General features: G+C 32.9%; 1 protein-coding gene across 1 annotated transcript; it reads left to right on the top strand.

Annotated features, from left to right (window-relative positions):
• The first annotated feature begins 6,278 nt into the window (after positions 1-6,278).
• On the top strand, positions 6,279-17,820 carry LOC133311995 (proline-rich extensin-like protein EPR1). Its single transcript, XM_061513134.1, has 2 exons — positions 6,279-9,160; positions 17,484-17,820. The coding sequence occupies exons 1-2, from the start codon at positions 6,279-6,281 to the stop codon at positions 17,818-17,820; spliced, it is 3,219 nt and encodes a 1,072-aa protein (XP_061369118.1).
• Positions 17,821-21,479: the final 3,659 nt, after the last annotated feature.

The raw sequence follows: 21,479 nt of genomic DNA on the forward strand, positions 1-21,479 counted from the left end.
GAAAAAGGTGTTCATCTGATAAAATAGATTGTCTCTAGGACACCTATATACTAACATTAACTTATTGAGATTTTTATCTCACCCCTTTTGGGGATATGTTTTAAGACCTCAAGAGGAGGAGCTAGTGACAATAGGGGCAATGATCATGCCTAGTCCGTAGGAGCATCTTAATGATGCTATTGATATGTATTTTGGAGGACTCTTGTATAGCCATATGTATTTTGTATAAGATTTGATATTCGTTGATTAAAAACTTGTAACTATGGCATATGTAATTTCATTGAGTTTGTGTATCACGTTATGTAATTCAAGTGTTCAATATGATGTATATGAGACTTATGACATTTTACATTTGAATCCATGTATAGAAATGTATTAGATGTTAATTGTTGGCTTGAAGCCTTATTTGTTGTATCCATGAATGGATAAAGTATTATAATCTTTTGGATAGCTAAATTTATGTATTTGGCCTGAGGAATGGCTAATTAGGTGACCGCTTGAGCCTTTGAGGTGTTCCAAGAACTCATTATGCAGCAAAAGAAGATATTTTTGGTTACTATCAATCAAGTATTCGATTACTTCCAAAAAGTATTTGATTACTTCCATAGAGTAATCAATTACTTGAGCAAGTAATTGATTACTTGCTTATGGTAATCAATTACTTGTTTGCGACAATGAAGTATTCATTAAGTTTTCGGCCATATTTTGAGTTAGGGAACTTCAAATTGAGTTAGACTTAAACCTATGTAAAGCTAACTAAAAGACCTACAACTACACAAAATCTTAGGACTTTGGATAAGTGGATTAATCTCAGTTCTATTTTGAAGTTGCTGCTTTATTTTCGAAAATCCATTTTAAATCAGTTGGCTTGCAACATGCATAACTTGAGATGAGAATCCAATTGATGCAAATAATATAGAATTAGAAAGCTTAGAGAGTCCATTGCAACATATAAAAAATCTATACATTTTAGAGCATCCATGAATTCCCAATAACTCCGTTTCACATGCTAACTTGATTGCAGAAACCAATATAGGACAGCTGCCTTGTGAGTTGCATAACTCGGGTTATACTCAACCAAATGAATCATGCTATACCTTGTTGGAAAGCTTGAGATGTCTAATTTAACATAGTAAAATATTAGAATTATTGGAAAAATGATGTAATACTAGTTTTAAAAACAAAAAAGGGCTATTCAGTACTTAGTATGACGATAAAGTCTGATTCTTTTGATTTTTCTTCAGTGGAAGGACTTATGGACTCTATTGAGTTATTAATTGATGTTTTAAGGGTATGAGACCTAGGAAAGTTAGATAAATCTCTTCCCCATAATTTAGACTCCCATCATGATTAACCATTTCTTATGGTTTTGTAAAGCCTTAAGTCTTATTAAGGTGAAGTAATTGAATGAGTGTATGAATTACTTTGAGTAGGAATATAATTGGTAGAACAAAATGCCATGTTTAAGAAAGAAAAAAGTTAATCCAAATTTCTATATGAGAGTAATTGTTGAAGTTTCTAAGTATAGGTAACAAAATAAGACAAATTTTATCTATGATTCCTATTATTTTACTGCACTTAATATCATAATGAGTTAATACACCGATGTTGGCGGGGTGTTAGATGGTTAAATTTAATTTTATCATAATGAGTTAATATCATCTCGTGTAATATGTTTAAATTTAATTTTATCAATTGTTTTACTCTTTTGTGCAATGGCGGACCCCGATTGTTTCACTTGTGTGCACTTGCAGACACAAAATTGGAGATTTTTTTTTTTCACATGGGGTGGGTGATTTAGGATTTTAGAAGTAAAAAAGAAAAAGAAAAAAAAGAAATAGAAAGATTGAAAGGAAAAAGGTAAAGATAGGCCCAACCCAACCAACCCCTACAATTAAAAGCTTAAAGCTTAAACCCTAGCCATTGCTTTGTCTCTTTTTTTTTTTTTTTTTTTTTTAAATATAAACCTTATTAGCTCAAAATCTTAATAGACATCTAACGATTCTTGAAATTCAATCTTCGTCAAGTGAAAGAGAATTGCACGGAATTTTTTACGTTTTCTTGTGAAACAAAAGTGGCCAACTTTGGATCAAATAGACATCGACAAAGGTGAGTTTTTGATCGATTAACTCCTACAATTATACTATATTTTACAAATGTCTTTTGTGGTGTTTATTTATTTTTAATTATCATTATCGATTATTTCCTTAAAACTTTGGTTGATTCACCAAAGTTTTACTTTTGAAGTAGAAGTAAAAATTGGATCATGATCATGATCTTTAAAAAATAAATTCGGGGGCGCGAACCCTCGTTCTAAGTGTGCAAACATAAATAAAATTTCCTGAGTCCGCTGCTTTTGTGTACTCTTAAAATATCTCAAACCCCAAGGGCGTCATTTAGCGGTGGATGAGTATATAATGTGTGGATGTTATACGATCACATACATAAATCCTAATTATGCAGTAACATGCTCCAAGAATTGAATCCCTTATTTCGGAAATAGAAAATTTATCTTTGGTGGAACTAAAAAGATAAATTAGTAGAGGTAAATTATACCTTCTTTGTAGCTATTGTTGATTGGTAATACTTATGAAGAACAATAAATATTAATTGAATTTTTATTTTTTTTCTAAGTGTTAAAAATAACGATTTCAAATAAATTATATAGACTTATTAGAAATGTGGGCACTAGTTTTTCTGTGATTTGGCAGTTACCCCTACATTCAAAACTGTCTGAGATAGGTCAAAGTTGACAAAATTTAAATTGTGTTATAATATTGAAAGTAATATGGTACATAATCCCCACTATATTGTATATCTCAACCTATTCTTTTTGGTTTGAGAAACCCCGCCGCTTGGGGAAAGAGATTTATACACTTGTTGATTCAGTGACAATTAAAGAGCCAAAGCTATTTGTCAACAAAAAAAGAAAAAAGAGAAAAAAAGAGCCAAATCTATTTTCTTGATTTGTATGATCCGTGTAAGTATGGTGTATCCAATTTTTATGCCTAACAATGCCTACTCTATTCCTCCTTGTATGGTCCGTATTACCAAATATTATCACCATACTTTATTGTTAGGAAACATATTCTAAGAAAAGCAAATAGTATTTTTTTAAATTATTAGTCTAACTCGAAAAAATCTAACTTTTTATCTATGAAACACCGACACTTCAAAAACCCTGACGTGTCGTGTCCGACACTTTCCGACACTCTCGGACATTCCGACACTCCCCGACACTCCAACACGTGTTATAGAAATTCAAAAAAAGGTTCAAAGGTTAAGTTGCGTTGAGTTTTGAGTTCCAATTATTAGATTTGTTAGATTACGATTACCATTTTATTAAGTTTAATATAAATATTTGGGATATCTTGTGTTTCTTTGCAAAATTTATGAATATTATAAGTTTAGATTCATTTTTTTGTTAAGTTATTGAATATTAAATATAATACATACTACATAATTAAAAATATTATTTAATATCAAAACGTGTCCTAACGTGTCGAAATATAATATTTTTTAGAATTAACGTGTCGGAGTGTCGTGTCATATCGTGTCACGTGTCCGTATCGGTGCTACACAGCTATTTGTAAACTAATTGAATTAATAACTTTTAACGATACACGCGATTGTTATATAAGTAATGTATATGCTTATTAAATAATTATAATAAATATAAAATGTTTTTATATCAAAATTTAGTTTCATATACACACGTAGTGTCCGTGTGTGTAAAAATTATAAAATATTAACATTATTTGTTTTTAGAATGTCATCTCTAACAATAATATATAATAAATATCAAAAACTATAATCTAATATCATTGAATCATAAATATAAAAAACAATTAGACTAAATCTAAACTTATTTATGAACTATTTACTATAATTACAGCGTAATAAATATTTTCCAGAGAATATTTAAAAATATAAAAATTTAAATTAAAAAGGTATTTTCCTTTATACTATTTATTATATGAAGATTAATATATGAAGCTTAAATTCAGTAGTCAATTTCGAGTAAGATGTTGGAAATTCAACCAAAAATATATATATCATATTTGTTAGAAATAAGCTAAGTGAGAATTATATAAATGGAAGGATATATGATTTTTTTTTCAATGTCTTACATCATCGGAAATTCTATAGAATATCACATAAAAGTTTAAAGAGTCGAAACTTGTGTAGATACCGGGAGAGCTAATTTGTCTCAAAAAGATAATTGAATTGAGTTAACTCAAAAAGAAAAGGAAGGTATTTTTATTCACATAGAGACCATTATATATAGCTACATAAATACAAAATTAATAAACAACTAAGCAACTAACATATAAGAAAAAAAAACAGAAGTTGTTTATTTTCATCAAAAAAAAAAAAAAACAGAAGTTGTTTATGTAATTCAATTTATAACTTATCCTTATCCTTAATATACAGCTTTTGATAGAGACATAAACATAATACATATCCTTCTTATTGTGCTGAATTATTACTTAGCACTGAACTCCCTCAACTGCATAACACAACATTGACCTAAATAACAAAAGAAAAAAAATCTAAATTATAAAACAACACTTATAGCTAGAAACCTTAAAAATTTTGATCGAAAATGTATATGAAAATAAATTCACTCAATATCAATAATATTAAAAGAAGATATTTAAAGTGTTTTATACCTATATCATTCTCTCTCTCTCTCTCTTTTTTTTTTTGGTGAGGACACCTATATCATTCCATTTGGGTTCCATTTTACATACTACGGCAAACCTCATCTAACTCTGAATGCAGTCATCTTCCTTGTTCAATTGAAAGCAGGCTTGACTGTATAAACCAAAAGCACATCATCATGAACACTTTGAAAATCAAAAGGTTATAGTCAAACATTCAATAGTTATTAACGAAATAATGAAAATAATTTATAATAAAATTAAATAATTTTGGTTTTATATCTTTTATAAATAATTTTAGAAAAATAAACTTTAATTATATAATAGGTAATTACTAAATATCTTCAACTTATTAATTATAATGATATCCAACTGATCTTTTCATGTACTATGAATTTCATTAATCAAAATTAGAAAACATTGAATCAACAAAAATATGGCTGAATTATATATTCTGTGCATAAATATTTTTGCGCTTGTTATTTTCACAAATAATTATATATTTATTTTAATATAGAATATCGTACAATTTCCTTTGATTTTATTTGCTTGACCTCAATCATGGATTGTGTGTTGCAATTTTATTACATTCTTTGAAAAAGTATTTCATTTTAATTTTTTTTTTGTAAAACTTAATTTTTAAATTTTAAATGATTTGTTGATTTTTCAATTAACCATTGCATGGGTTCAATTATTTGTTTAAAACAAAACGGAAAAGATGAAAAGACAATAACCAAAATTATATATTTTGGGCATAAATAAATTTTTCAAATTTTCCCACAAGTATATTTTTATTTTAAAGTAGGATTGTCTTAGAATTTTATTTGATTTCATTTAATTGATTTGATCATTGTTTTATGTTGAATTTTTATTTGATTTTTTGATTTTAATTGATTGAGTTTATTTTTTTAATTCTAATTGATTTTAACTAATCATTGCATTGAGTCCATATATGGTTAATGTATTTGCTTAAATGAATGAGGATAAAAGAAAACACTATACCATATTTATCGTTAACCTATATGTTTAGGACACAAATTATTCTTGCACATATTTAGCCGAATAATTATATATTTATTTTAATGTAGCCTGTCTTATAATTTTCTTTAATGTTTTTTTATTGACTTCCCAGTTAATTATGTCATAGTTTTATTTGATTATTTATTTTTAATTATATTGGATTAAATTTAATTAATCCATGCAGCCGGTGGAAGGAAAAAGCATATAAGAATTAACTTATTAATATAATTTATTTCCTAGGAAACTAATTACTATGATATTGACAGGTGATCACAAGGATTTCGAAAGTAAAAATTTCATTTTATAAATTATATTAAAGGAAAAAGTTATATTTAATTTTTTTTTGTTTACAAACTCTTATAAACTACACTAGGTCCTAGGGGTAGTATATTTCAGTACATAGTGTACTACCCCTATTACAGAACATAGTTTGTAAAAGAAAAAGTTTATAAAAAAAAAAGTTTGTAAATATAACATTCTCTTATATTAAATATTTAAAATTCATGTAACTTGCTATAAATGCACACTTATATAAATGGTTTCCTTAGCAGTTTTGGTATTCAGCAAAACTTAGCTTTCCCAATAATCATTACGATGAGAGAGTCTAAAGTGTTCGAAATTAGGTTTCAGTTCTTTTTGGCAATAGCATTTTGCTTGTTTGTGATTGGGGCTGCTAATAATCCAGCAGATGATGATGGACGGAAACCATGGCAAAATGATAATGTCTCACCACCACCTCCTCCTACTCATAGGCCACCTATTATAGACAAATCCCCACCACCTCCACAACCTCATTCACCACCATCTCCGCCACATCTACCTCCTACTTTTCATTCACCACCACCTCCGCCACCTCATTCACAAAACCCCCAACCTCCACCACCCCTCTCTTTTATACCACCTTCACCTTTATCTTCATATGCAAATACTCCAAAAACACCACCTCCATATTATTCTCCACCTAATACTCCAACACCATTGCCTCATTACCCTTTCAAACCATCACCAACCATAGCACCTATGCGTCCAAATCCACAAGAAATGCCCCCATCTCCTGCAATACAACCTCCATTGTCACCTTCACCTTTATCTCCATATGCAAATACTCCAAAAACATCTCCTCCACATAGTACTCCTACATTGTCCCCTCAATACCCTACAAGGCCACCACCTCCTTCATCAACCATAGCACCTATGCGTCCAAATCCACCGCTAATGCCCCCATCTCCTGCAATACAACCTCCGTTGTCACCTTCACCTTTATCTCCATATACAAATACTCCAAAAATATCTCCTCCACATAATACCCCTACATTGTCCCCTCAATACCCTACCAAGCCATCACCTCCTTCATCAACCATAGCACCTACGCGTCCAAATCCACCGCTAATGCCTCCATCTCCTGCAATACAACCTCCATTGGCACCTTCATCTTTATCTCCATATGCAAATACTCCAAAATCATCTCCTCCATATAATACTCCTACATTGTCCCCTCAATACCCTACCAAGCCATCACCTCCTTCATCAACCATAGCACCTATGCGTCCAAATCCACCACTAATGCCCCCATCTCTTGCAATACAACCTCCGTTGTCACCTTCATCTTTATCTCCATATGCAAATAATCCAAAAATATCTCCTCCACATAATACTCCTACATTGTCCCCTCAATACCCTACCAAGCCATCACCTCCTTCATCAACCATAGCACCTATGCGTCCAAATCCACCACTAATGCCCCCATCTCCTGCAATACAACGTCCATTGTCACCTTCACCTTTATCTCCATATGCAAATACTCCAAAGACATCTCCTCCACATAATACTCCTACATTGTCCCCTCAATACCCTACCAAGCCATCACCTCCTTCATCAACCATAGCACCTATGCGTCCAAATCCACCAATAATGCCCCCATCTCCTGCAATACAACCTCCATTGGCACCTTCACCTTTATCTCCATATGCAAATACTCCAAAGACATCTCCTCCACATAGTACTCCTACATTGTCCCCTCAATACCCTACCAAGCCATCACCTCCTTCATCAACTATCGCACCTATGCGTCCAAATCCACCACTAATGCCCCCATCTTCTGCAATACAACTTCCATTGTCACCTTCACCTTTATCTCCATATGCAAATACTCCAAAAACATCTCCTCCACATAGTACTCCTACATTGTCCCCTCAATACCCTACAAGGCCACCACCTCCTTCATCAACCATAGCACCTATGCGTCCAAATCCACCGCTAATGCCCCCATCTCCTGCAATACAACCTCCGTTGTCACTTTCACCTTTATCTCCATATGCAAATACTCCAAAAACATCTCCTCCACATAATACTCCTACATTGTCCCCTCAATACCCTACCAAGCCATCACCTCCTTCATCAACCATAGCACCTATGCGTCCAAATCCACCACTAATGCCCCCATCTCCTGCAATACAACCTCCATTGGCACCTTCACCTTTATCTCCATATGCAAATACTCCAAAGACATCTCCTCCACATAATACTCCTACATTGTCCCCTCAATACCCTACCAAGCCATCACCTCCTTCATCAACTATAGCACCTATGCGTCCAAATCCACCACTAATGCCCCCATCTCCTGCAATACAATCTCCCTTGTCACCTTCACCATTATCTCCATATGCAAATACTCCAAAAACATCTCCTCCACATAGTACTCCTACATTGTCCCCTCAATACCCTACAAGGCCACCACCTCCTTCATCAACCATAGCACCTATGCGTCCAAATCCACCACTAATGCCCCCATCTCCTGCAATACAACCTCCGTTGTCACCTTCACCTTTATCTCCATATGCAAATACTCCAAAAACATCTCCTCCGCATAATACTCCTACATTGTCCCCTCAATACCCTACCAAGCCATCACCTCCTTCATCAACCATAGCACCTATGCGTCCAAATCCACCACTAATGCCCCCATCTCCTGCAATACAACCTCCGTTGTCACCTTCACCTTTATCTCCATATGCAAATAATCCAAAAACATCTCCTCCGCATAGTACTCCTACATTGTCCCCTCAATACCCTACCAAGCCATCACCTCCGTCATCAACCATAGCACCTATGCGTCCAAATCCACCATTAATGCCCCCATCTCCTGCAATACAACCTCCATTGTCACCTTCACCTTTATCTCCATATGCAAATTCTCCAAAATCATCTCCTCCACATAGTACTCCTACATTGTCCCCTCAATACCCTACCAAGCCATCACCTCCTTCGTCAACCATAGCACCTATGCGTCCAAATCCACCACTAATGTCCCCATCTCCTGCAATACAACGTCCGTTGTCACCTTCACCTTTATCTCCATATGCAAATACTCCAAAAACATCTCTACCTTATTCTTCAAATACACCTCCTTCGTATTCTGCTCCACCTTACATAAATAAATCGCCAAATTCTCCCACGGGGCATTCCCCTCCGCCTCCGTATACAAGAAGCTCCTCACCTCCTCCCCCTTCCTCAACTCATTCCCCACCTCCTCCTCCCTACTTAACCTATTCCCCTCCTCCTCCTTCGCAGTCTCCACCATCCCAACTATGTTATATGCTTTTCGGCATAAAAATATGTTTGTAATTCGTCAATGATTTCTTCCCTTAACGCTCTTGTTCTCAATTATCCTCTATGTTTAAACAATTTACCATTTCTTTCATAACCTTCACCACCTTTTATTCTTGATTCTACAGTTCTCCATCTTTGTTGTACACGTCACCATGATCTCCTGATACCTATAAAATTATCTCCTCGTGCATGTTATCAACTCGACCACTTACATTTTTATTTTGTTCACTTACCTATTCATGGTTTCTGTTGTTGCTTTCATGTTAATGTTTTCTTGTTGTAATTCTGGTGTCGAGTACTATGAATAAAAGTCAAACAGCCAATTTTATGGTTGTTTATGTTTACATGAAAATAATGAATTACTAATTAATTGACAATTGAAACAAATGATCCAATATTTTATGTTTTTGTTTTGCTGGCTATAACCAATTATTAAATTCGAGAAATTCAATCTTGTAATGAATCACGAAATAGTTTTTCATATATGTGTCTTTTCAGAGTGAGTTAAAGTTGTAATTAAGTTATATTTTTTTGTGAAATTGACATTTTTATAATTTTAATTCTAATTGATAATTAAATCATATGACGTCTTGAGATTTCTAATGATTGCACATGTACTTCAAATGAAATTTTAGGCTGTGATACATGAGATTTCTGACGGGGTTAGAACTTAGAACCCATTGATTATTATATAGTAATAAATTTTAGTATTTAAACCATTATTTTTAGCAACAATAGTATTAAAACATTTGCAATTTTATTTGATATGAAGGCTTTTATATCAAAATTACAAATGTTTAATAACCAATTATGATTAGAGAAGAAAAAAATAATGTTGAAAAGTAAATAAATAAATGGTTCATTTTTTCTGCAGTTACTGTAGATAACTTATCTGCAGTAAGCCTAATACGACGTCGTTTTGGGGCGAAGATTATGATATTTTTGTAATTTTAATTTATTTTAGGGTTATTATAGTCTTTATAATTATAATTTTTTTAATATTGCAATCCCAAAACGACGTCATTTTGAGAATAAATGCAGATAACTTATCGCAGTAACTGCATAAATATTTTTCTGATAAATAAATGACATAACACATCAAACTTTTTTTATTTGTAAGTTGTTTAACAAGAATTCATTTGAGTGATTTCAGTGTCATTAAAAATTTGTCAATTCAAACAAAAAGAAAATTCTTAATCTTTACACGCACACATAATGGCAAAAAAAAATTAAATATTACTTTTTTTAATAATTAATTACAAATACACAGCTGTCTACAACTAAATACAAATGTTTAGGGTTTATCTAAGATCACCCAACAATACATTTTGGATAATAATTTTTATTTAATGTGTAAATCCAACTAAAATTATTTGAGTGTTTTAGCCAACAACAAAGTAAATACCTATTTAACTTTTAAATGAATGTAAAGTACAAAGCTTTGCCTTATATTCAATAACTTTAATGAATATCTTTCATGTTGCCTTGAAGTCAATATTATAGACTTATATGGCCTAATATATTGGTTATATCTCAAGCCAACTTACTTCAGCGGAATGTCATATAGGAGAAATGTAAACTGTGTGCTTTGAGTTGACTAAGTTCTAGCATGGCTGAGTTAACTTTATGCTTCATTATTCCCAAACTTTATATTTATACGTGCCAACTAGGGAAACATAATGCTACCAAAAAAAAAAAAACTGATAGTCTCATTTAATAACTTAAATTTTTGGGTTAAAAAGATTCTTTATATAATATTATAGCCAACGTAACTTAGAGATCATGAGTTCGATTCTCATCGTCTTCATTCTATTAATAAAACTAATTAAAGATAGTAGAGTTTCTTAGCAGAAGTAGACTGATCCATCATCCACCCTTCAAGTCTAATGAGCTCTCGTGTGAGGGGACGTGTTAGAGAAATAAAAAACTATTTACATAGGCTCATCCAACAGCTTAAGCTTTTAGATTTGTCAAAATAATGGTGCCATCTTATAAATATTTCTGCATATTTATTCTTCCTCTACTGATGAGGACTCTAGGTCCATTACAAATTAGCTATCAATCAACGATGAATAAGGAAATGAAATAACTTGTTACTATTTCTATTTAATACAAATCTCCTATGATTATGCCAATCAACTGCAAATAAGAAAATTAATCTATTTAATTCAAATCTCCTATGATTATGTAACTGTGTAATCAATAATTAAAATTTCAACAATTGTACAGCTCAACAAATATTTTCTCATTTCAACTCTCCCCTTCAAATTGGTGCATAGATATCAATCATATTCCCAACTTGCTAATTACTTCTTCAAACACTTTTCCTGATACAACCTTTGTCAAGATGTTGGCTAACTGATATTCAGATTTGATGTAAGGAAATTGAATAATTTTTTGATCTAGTTTTTCCTTGATAAAGTGCCTATCCACTTCTACATGCTTGGTTCTATCATGTTGAATTGGATTATGGGCAATTTCAATAGCAGCTTTATTATCACAATGTAACTCTATAGGCTGATTGTAGCAGATTCCTAAGTCTTGTAGGATGCTCTTAATCCACAACAATCCACACACTCCATGTGCCATTCCTCTAAACTCTGCTTCTGCACTTGATCTAGCCACAACTTTTCGTTTCTTACTCTTCCAAGTAACTAGATTGCCTTCAACAAAAGTAAAATATCCCGAAGTTGACTGTCTGGTAGTTTTATCTCTAGCCCAATCTGAATCTGTGTAGCCTTTAATTCCGGGACTATTGTTTCCTGAGAAAAGCAGACCTTTCCCTAGACACTCTTTTAATTACCTCAATATTCAATTCATAGCAGCCATGTGATCCTCACTTGGGTCGTGCATAAATTTGCTCACAACACTAACTGCATAAGCAATGTCTGGCCTAGTATGTGATAAATAAATTAGCATCCCTACTAGCCTTTGATATCTGCCAACATCAGTCTGTACTTGATCAGAATATAAGCCCACTACATGATTCATTTCGATTGGTGTTTCTACTGGTTTATATGCTGTCATTCCTGTTTCTGCAAGTAGATCTAAGATGTACTTTTTTGTGACAAAAAATCCCTTGATTCGATCTAGCAATTTTAATTCCAAGAAAATATTTTAATGATCCTAGATCTTTCATTTCAAACTTATTTGCTAAATATTTTTCCAATAACTCCATTTCAAATAAATCATCGCCAATCAAAATCATATCATCAACATACACTATTAACACTGTTATCTTTCCTCCATTGTGTTTTGTGAATAGGGTGCGGTCTGCATTACTTTGTTTTTATCCAAACTTCTTCATGACTAGAGAGAACCTACCAAACCAAGCTCTAGGTGATTGCTTGAGGTCGTATAGTGCTTTTTTTTTAATCTACACACTTTATTTCCCTTCAAGTTGGCATGTTTGGCGCCTGGTGAAATTTTCATATATACTTCTTCTTCTAAGTCTACATTCTAAAAATGCATTTTCACATCAAATTGCTTGAGTGGCCAGTCCCTGTTAGCTGCTATAGAAATCAGAATACGAATTGTGTTCAGTTTTGCTACTGGTGCAAATGTATCTTGGTAATCAACCCCGTATTTTTATGCATATCCCTTAGCAACTAATCTGGCTTTATATCTGTCAAGGCTGCCATCTGCTTTAAGCTTCACAGTAAACACCCATTTGCATCCAATTGGTTTCTTCATGGTTGGTAAAGGAACATGTCCTACATTGAGTTTTTTGTAAGGCCTTCATTTCTACATTCATGGCTTCCTTCCAATTTGGATAATCCAAGGCATCTTGCACATTGTTAGGAACAAATATACTAGACAATTGATTAATAGATGCAATATATGATTCTGACAACCAATGATTGGTCATGTAGTTACCGATAGGGTATTTGACCTTTTAGTTTGGATCTGGTTCATATAGTTATTTTGGTACACCTTTATTTGGTCTTTGTGACACTCTAACAGGTAAGATGAGACCATCTATGATAGTAATAGAAGGTCCATTTGAAGAAATAGGAGTATGATTAGTGTTTACCTCAGGTATAGATTCAGGAACATCCAGGGACGATGCCTTAGTTATAGGTGTTAGACGTATAGCAAAATCATTCGTGGGAGGGGTAATATCCGGTTCAGGAGTATGTTGAAGAGTTGTAGGACAGTGAAGAGGAGGAGAAACAATTTGAGTTTGATTATTGAGCCAAAATATGTGGACATTTCTTCTCCAGTAGTAGGTATCTCCCCCTGAGAAGAAGTAACATAATCTCCCCCTGAATAATTTGATTCCAATTCTCGAAAAGACACGTCCATGGTGACATGCATTTTGTGGAGAATGGGATCATAACACCTGTAACCTTTTTGTACATCAGAGTAACCCACAAATACACATTTTTTAGCACAAGGATCCAATTTATTTCGTAATACCTTGAGGATATGGACATACACAGTGCACCCAAAAACACGAGGATCAAGGTTGGGAATGTGAGGAATGGAGAAATAACATTCCAGTGTCTGTTGTGGAGTTTTAAAGTGAAGGGCGTTGGATGAAGTACAGTTGATGAGGTAGGAAGCAGAAACAAAAGCTTCTCCCTAATAGGTTTTAGGCAAATTCATACCAAAAAGGGAGGCACGAACCACTTCTAGTAGTTGTCTATTTTTTCGTTCAGCGAGGTGTTGCGAACACGGCAAGTATACCGGTCATACAAGTAATAAAGTGATTAAGTAAAAGTATCGTTCCCACGAGGACTAAATTCAAGCAATAGTTTTGTCATTTTTATCTAAGTTAGACAATTCAAAATTAATTTCGCTGGTAACCAATATTTAATTAAAAATTAAATAAAGATGATAGTAGAAGAAGTTAATTAAAAAGCTAATTTGAAATAAAAATTGAGTTTTAAAATTAAGAATAAAAATGCAGTTAGGGTATACTTCACCTCCGATCCCCTTTGAGTAGTTTAAATTAATTTCAATAATAATTTATCCCAATTGTTTCAAACAATTCATCTTCTAATTACTAATTGGTTAAATCCCTAATGTCTTAGTTATTTAACCCTTTAACTCAATTAGAATCCTAATATCTTAGAAACTCTTTTCAGATTAAGCATTAAGCACGATGAATTATGAAAGTTTGCAATTCCTACAAGGCTATGTCTAGATCATGCAAGAACTGGTATTTACCCCTGTCAGGATTAAAATTCCAATATGTCTATTGTGAACCTTATAACCTTCAAATCCCTATATGAGTGATCAAGTCATACAAGAATGCATAAAAATAATTCTGAGGTAAACACAAACAACTTGAGACAATTTATTAAAGAAACAATTTAAACCACAAAAGAATTCACGTTGGATCCATATCCCTAACTACTAAGAAAATTAGCCAGACATATTCATGTCTAACTTTAACAAAATATGAAAAGAAAATTAAATTAAATTCCTGGATGAAGAATGATGAATCTCCACGTTTCCGCTTCGATCCTCCTTAAGTTCTTAAACGCCTCTAGCCTCTGAATCCTAGTCTCTGTGCGCACCTTACTTGGTCTTTGCTTCACGCTTCAATCTCTCTAATCGAATAATTTTTCCAGCCTTCGAGTTCCCTTTTTATAACAAAAGAAGAACATCTTTTATTTCCTTTTTTAAAAATCCTTTATCAGATTTGGTGTGATTTCTTTCAACATAATCTCAACTTGAAAGACATATTCAAATCTCCAAAGAAATCTTCAATCAAATCTTTAATTTAAATCTTTAAAACGATTTGAAGATATCGAGTAACGCTGGAAATCTTGGCGCAATTTGTGCCACAATTATAGAGAGATTGGTGCAATTTGCACCACTTTACAGAAAGTTCAGATGCTTGGCACAACTTGCGCCATGATGTGAGAGAAGTTGGCACAATTTACGCCAACTTAAAATTACGCTGCACATTGCTTTTTGGCTGTTCTTTTTCTCTTCAATCTTAATATTCTTTAATAACAAAAAATCCCTACAAAACACAATAATTTCATAAAAGTATTCCTGAAAATAATTCAATAAATAAATTATAATTTTCATGTGTTTTGTCTGAATTTAGATTAATTAATTGCTCAATTTGGTCCTTAATACATAGTGAATTAAGGACTTATCAAACAATTCCCAGATTTGGACATTGTTGTCCTCAACAATAAACAAGAATAAAACAATATGAATAAGTAAAGAAACTTTGTAAGAGGAAACACATGAAATTCAAGCATAACATTGCATTAAATAAATAATTAGGTGCAATTGCTCAGAAGAATATTATGCTAAGCATGAATGATTTCCAGTGTTAAGAACTTCAAACAATAATTTCAGTTTTCAATAGGAATAAAATTTAACTTGAGTACCCCTCACTAGGATAAATAAAACTCTTCTCACTCAAGTGTTTGGGGTGAAATCATTCAATCCGCCAATGTAATAGCACTTTTATAGGCTTGATCCTATATTCAAGTTCCTAACAGTGAGAAACACAGACAACATGCATATAGTGATCAAAAGGTCTTTTCAGGGTTATAATGTGACCCTGGTATGGGGGTAGGAATATTTGGGAAGTAGCTAAATTTTTAGTATGAGATTGAAGCACAATAATCCAATGTAAATTTATTCAATTCACGTTTTTCTTTTCACTACTTTTTTCTATGGCCTAATTTTCTTTTTTCCGACACCTTTTATTTTCTTAATCGCTGTCTTTTTCATCACTTAACAAAAATATTTCTTTTTCTTTTTCTATTTTTCTATTTTTTTAACAAATATAACTACTGCAGCTTTATTTAATATTTTCTTCCTTACTTTGAGTATTCTTCCCCTCTTCTTATCACTTAACATTATTCCTAATAACTTCACCTGAATATTTGATAAGTCTTTCTATCTCATTCAAAGGTGGGATAATTAAGGACAGAGGTTAAATAACAGTATAGGTAAATAAAAGAAAAATAAGTCTCAGGCTCAAAGGGCTAATGGAAGCAAAATTTTTAAGTGGTCTATTTTTGCCAGTGGTTATACAGAATAAAGTGCCTTTATCATCTCAATATATGCATGCATTAAGAGAGAAACAGAGCAAGTTCTAGAGTACTACTACAATGAGGTCTTTCAAAAAAAATTATACTGTTTAGGCTCAAACCTCACATGTTGTGGTACCAAGCTAGAATACTATTCATATTTTTCAATCAGAATATTATCCAAAAGTCATCAAAAGGAAAATCATTCAAACGAGCAGTCATATTCTCCTAGATGAAGTTCAATGCAATGTCATGATAGAAAATTTCATGGTGAACCATCACAGTGTTACTTGTGCTTCCTAAAGTCTATTCAGGTTTATTAATCAATTTAGCACATGCTAATTCAGAGATATCATTCAGAGACTAGTAGAATAATAAAAGAAAACTAAAAAAATAATCAAAAAGATTGAGATATCTCCCCTGAATTATCATTGCATTCCTGTTAAGTGTGTCTATTCCTCAGGCAAAGCATGCTATACAACTAATACCAATTCCCAGATTTAGAATCTTGTTGTCCTCAGCAATAACTCTAAACTAGATGTGAAGCAATTCTGCGTATTCAAAATACACACATAGATCAAAACATAATAACATGATAATATCAACAAGAAGTACCAAAATGTGAGTTATATCTCAATATAGTACCAAATGAAATAAAAGAAACTAAAAGTCTAGAAAAGAAGTAAAAACAAAAGAGATGGAAAAGAGATGGTGGTGAAACAAGTAGGTGCTCAGTCATGGTTCAGCTAATCATCATCTGAAATGTCCTCTGATGTTGTATGATCGGCTGCCACTGTTGCATTTGGTACAATTGGTGGTTCTGGTCCCCATCCAGTAAAGTCAATGCTTAATTTTTCACACACAGCCTCAAGTAACCTTGTATTATACTGTATCTGTCTCTACAAATCCAAAATAATTGGTGAATCTGTTAGAAATGGAGTAGCAGATTGTCCCTGTGAAGTGGAGGGAATATCAACTGAATGTGCTGGTGGCTGATGTAAGGGATCTTTCAAACGTGTCAGTTCCTCTGATTTTTTTATACAAGATAAGAAATTTTCCCACCCAAGTTCATTTTCTAACTCATCATCTTGTATATCTGTTTGTGTGAGCCTAACACCTGCTTGTATGCAAAGTTGCAGAATGAGTGAACTGTGACTCAATTTCCCTTATGGCCTTGCATTAGTGAAGTTCTGGAGAATCCAATCAGAGAGGATATCAGCAATATTGAGATTGTTTTGACTAAGGAGTACACATATCAGTGTTGCTCGCTCAATGTTGACATCAGTGTGATTGGTGGAAGGAAAGATGTTGCTATTAATGAATTGATGCCAAAAACGTGCAACTGCATTCAGGTCGGCTCTGTTCAACTTATCATAATAGAAGGTTTACTTGACTTGAAGCTCCAATTGGAATGTGGGATTGTAACACTTAATCTTACAGTGTTTGCTGCTGCAGAAATGTTATTACTATACAATGTCTTGGATTTGTTTAAAGGTTCAAAGTACTTGAAAAGCTTCTGAAAGGAACATTCCTGATTAGGATTGTAGCTAGTTCCCAATAAGCTCTCTATGGTGCTTGCATCAAAACAGACTAAAACTCCTCTTACCCAAGACATCCTTCTCTTAGCTACCTCTTCCTTGTTGGCATTAGAATAAAATTCTTTTAAAATAGAGCTATATCTGACAGATGGAAAGGTAACTAGTTGCTCCCACTTCCTTTTTTTAATCACTTCTAATATTGGTGACTGTTCTGGCTGATTAAGGTCAATTTTTCTCTCATTGATGAGGAATCTGGGTAGAAACCAAGTTTGATACCTCTCTTGACAATCTATGGATAAGAACATGTCCTTATCAAAGGTGGATTGTGCATCTATAGTTTTAGTTGCTCTATTTTTCTTATTCCGTGAGACTTTATTGGCAGGTTGTGTCTCCTTGGAAGCTGCTTCTTTGGGCCTTTTGTTCTTGGAGATATTACTGATTGTTGCAGCTAGGGGTGTTAACGGGCCGAGCCGAGCCGAGCCGAGCTTTGATCTTAACGGGCCAAGCCTGTATTTAAACGTGTCTGACTAGCCTTAGCCTGTTACCTGTTACGAATATAATATTGGCCTGTGGCCTGGTTTATTTACAAAAAATAAAAGCCTGTGTGAAGCCTGTCTTAGCCTGTTAGCACGTTAAAGAATAAAAATAAGAGAACAGAATTCCACAAAAAATCAATTTCCAAATAGAAACCTTAGCTTCCAATTTACAGCAATAATTTACAAAGTCTACAATAAATAAAAAAAATTAAAGTGAGAGAAGGTAGATAACAGGTTATATTATCTTAGCCCGTTATAAAAAAAGTGCCAACAAAAATAAAATTAAAATAAATAAAATAAAAAATAAATTGACACAAACGAGCAGTGCACAGTGGAACCAATGAGTTTTTGTGGGTTTGTTTGTGTGAAGGAGGATGAAGGATAATATAGAACAACACTAGTAATTCCATAAATATACATAAATTCAATATATATCCAAATAGCATAATATAGAACAAAATCATTCAAAAAGTCTGTTAAACCAATAAAATGGGGTGAAATAAATTGATGAGAGAGAGTTATTACAAGTAGTATAAAAAGTATAAATAAATATTTATATACTAAGCTAGCCTGGGAGGCTCTAAGGCCGAGCTTCTGAATTAGAGCCTGAGGCCTTTTTATTAAACGAGCTTTTATACAAGTCCAAGCCTGGTTCCAACACGAGCTTTGATTAAACGAGCTCAAGCCTTTACGAGCCGAGCCAAAGGCCCCTGGCTCGTTTACCATCCCTAGTTGCAGCTCTCTATCTACAGCTACCTTTGGCCTCTTGTGCTTTTTAATGGTACCTTGAAAATCAGAAAAGTCCCAATGGCATATAAAATTCAGCATATTATTATCACATGCACACATACCAATTCCCAGATTTATTGTGGACAATAAATCATAGCAATCATATCAGTCTTCGTGGAAAGATATCATATTTTCCAGATGATCATATAAGGCCTTCATCTAAATACCTTAACCAACAACCAAAGAATAATAAGAACTTCAATTCACTAACAATTCCCAGATTTATTTCTGAACTTATCTCACAATATTCTAGCAAGTGTCTCACAATTAATACTCACATAAGAGTTCCATAATTATCAGATAGTCATAATTAAAATTTCAACTACATGCTTATGTATCTATGTAACAACGTCTAACAGAATAAATATCCATTATTATGAATGATATGTCTCCAGCATATATATGATTTTAAGCCAAAAAGATAAAGAATCTTGATCAATCTTGGATAAAAAGGGCTAGAATTGTTATTAAATTGATAAATCCTAATCAGATATCTTGTCACTGATTTTCTTATATTTTTGTAGGAAAAAGTACAAGAAAGGAGCCCAATTGAGCAGCACTGAAAAACACAAGATTTGATCCACCAAGCTAGTAGCGCGAAGATACTGAATCTAAATAAAAATCCCACGCTATCAGCGCGAGATCCGCGCTAGTTTTAAATCTTATATCAGAAAGTATCTAGAGGAGATTGAAATCAAGAGATATGATCAAGATTTGAATCAGAGGGAAAATCTTTAAATTATCTTAGATTATATCAGAGAAGATTGGACCAAGATACAAGCTGTAGATTTAAATCAAGATTTATAAGCAAGGCACAAAGTCTATAAATAAAGGCTTAGACTCTCAGAAAAAAACATCTTTGGCTGGAGAGAATTGTGAGGTTCAGAGAATTGAGAGAATTCTTGGAAGCTCACGCTGGAGATCAGGATTCCACCGGAGTTGAAGGCTGAAGACATTGAGTTTTTATTCTTTTTCTTCTTTTCTTCTTTATAGTTTATGAACAATTTTTCTTTTAATTTGTATAAGTCAGACATGAATATGTCTGGCTAATTTCGTTTTGTAGTTGTGATCACGGACCCAATGTGAATCCATTATATTTTTCTATATTGTTTTTATAATTTAATTAGTTAGTTTGTTTTATTCTACCTGTGTTAATTTTTTCATATCCTGTTTAGAATTGGCCACTCTAAATTATAGGGCTTTGAGGGTTAGAATTCACAATAGACATATTGGGGTTTTAATCTGGACAAGGGTAGAATAACAATTTGTGTATGATCTAGACATAGGCTTACATAAATTGCAGACTCATAATTCATTTGCTTAATGCTTAATTCAAGAGGAATTATTAAGACATTAGAATTCTGATTGGGTTAAAGGGTTGAAATCACTAAGACATTAGGGTTCAACTATTTTATAGAGAAATAATGAATTGTCTGAACAAACGAATTAATTAATTATAAAATACAATATAGGAATATAAGGGAGGATCGGAGGTGAAGTGTATCCTGGCTACATCATTTTTATAAATTTTTTCATCAATATTTTCTTACGTTCTTGATCTTTTCTTGAATGCGTTCAAAATTAATTGTTATTACTTTTCTGTTTTAAATTTAATTGTTTTTAAATTCTGTTTTGAATTCCAAAATCAATTACTTTCACAACTCAAACCAATTTTATTTTCCAACTTAAGGGGAATAGTTAAACTAGTACTTGGTGCATTAATCCTCGTGGGAACAATACTCTACTTATCACTTTATTACTTGAAATGAACGGTATAATTGCCGATTTCGCAACAATGAACAAATAAATTGTGCAGTGTGCAATACTCACTGATATCCATTTAATATCCAATCATACATGTGTCCAATATATGTTATCCAAAGGAAAAACACAAAGTGTTAGGTAGCAACATGCACTATTAGACATAACACAACCATCCACAGCTAGAACATGACATACTCATCGAATTTCAACAGATAATCTGTTAAAAATCAATCATTCTCATTCGATGTCAGTATGCAACCTTTATGGTCAAAAAAATAGTATCAAATAACTCACTAGCAATCAAACAATGCAGTAAAAAAATAGTATCAAATTACCAGTGAAATCTAAAAATCTAAGCTCAACTATAATCAAAGTTGAAAGTTAGATCTAAGAGTTCAAGACAAATTCTCACAAACAAAATTCTGCAATTTATACAATTAACATGAGAAGGAAAGTGGTACCTTGATTTTACCCATGTAACCAAAATACGCACAAGTTAAATGCAGAAAATTATGATGCAAAAATCAAAACCACGATGGGGAGTCGGTGATG

Source organism: Gastrolobium bilobum, unplaced genomic scaffold, assembly GCF_033153095.1.
Source record: "Gastrolobium bilobum isolate Gb01-03AN ecotype WA unplaced genomic scaffold, APGP_CSIRO_Gbil_v1 utg26293, whole genome shotgun sequence".
NCBI lineage: Eukaryota > Viridiplantae > Streptophyta > Magnoliopsida > Fabales > Fabaceae > Gastrolobium > Gastrolobium bilobum.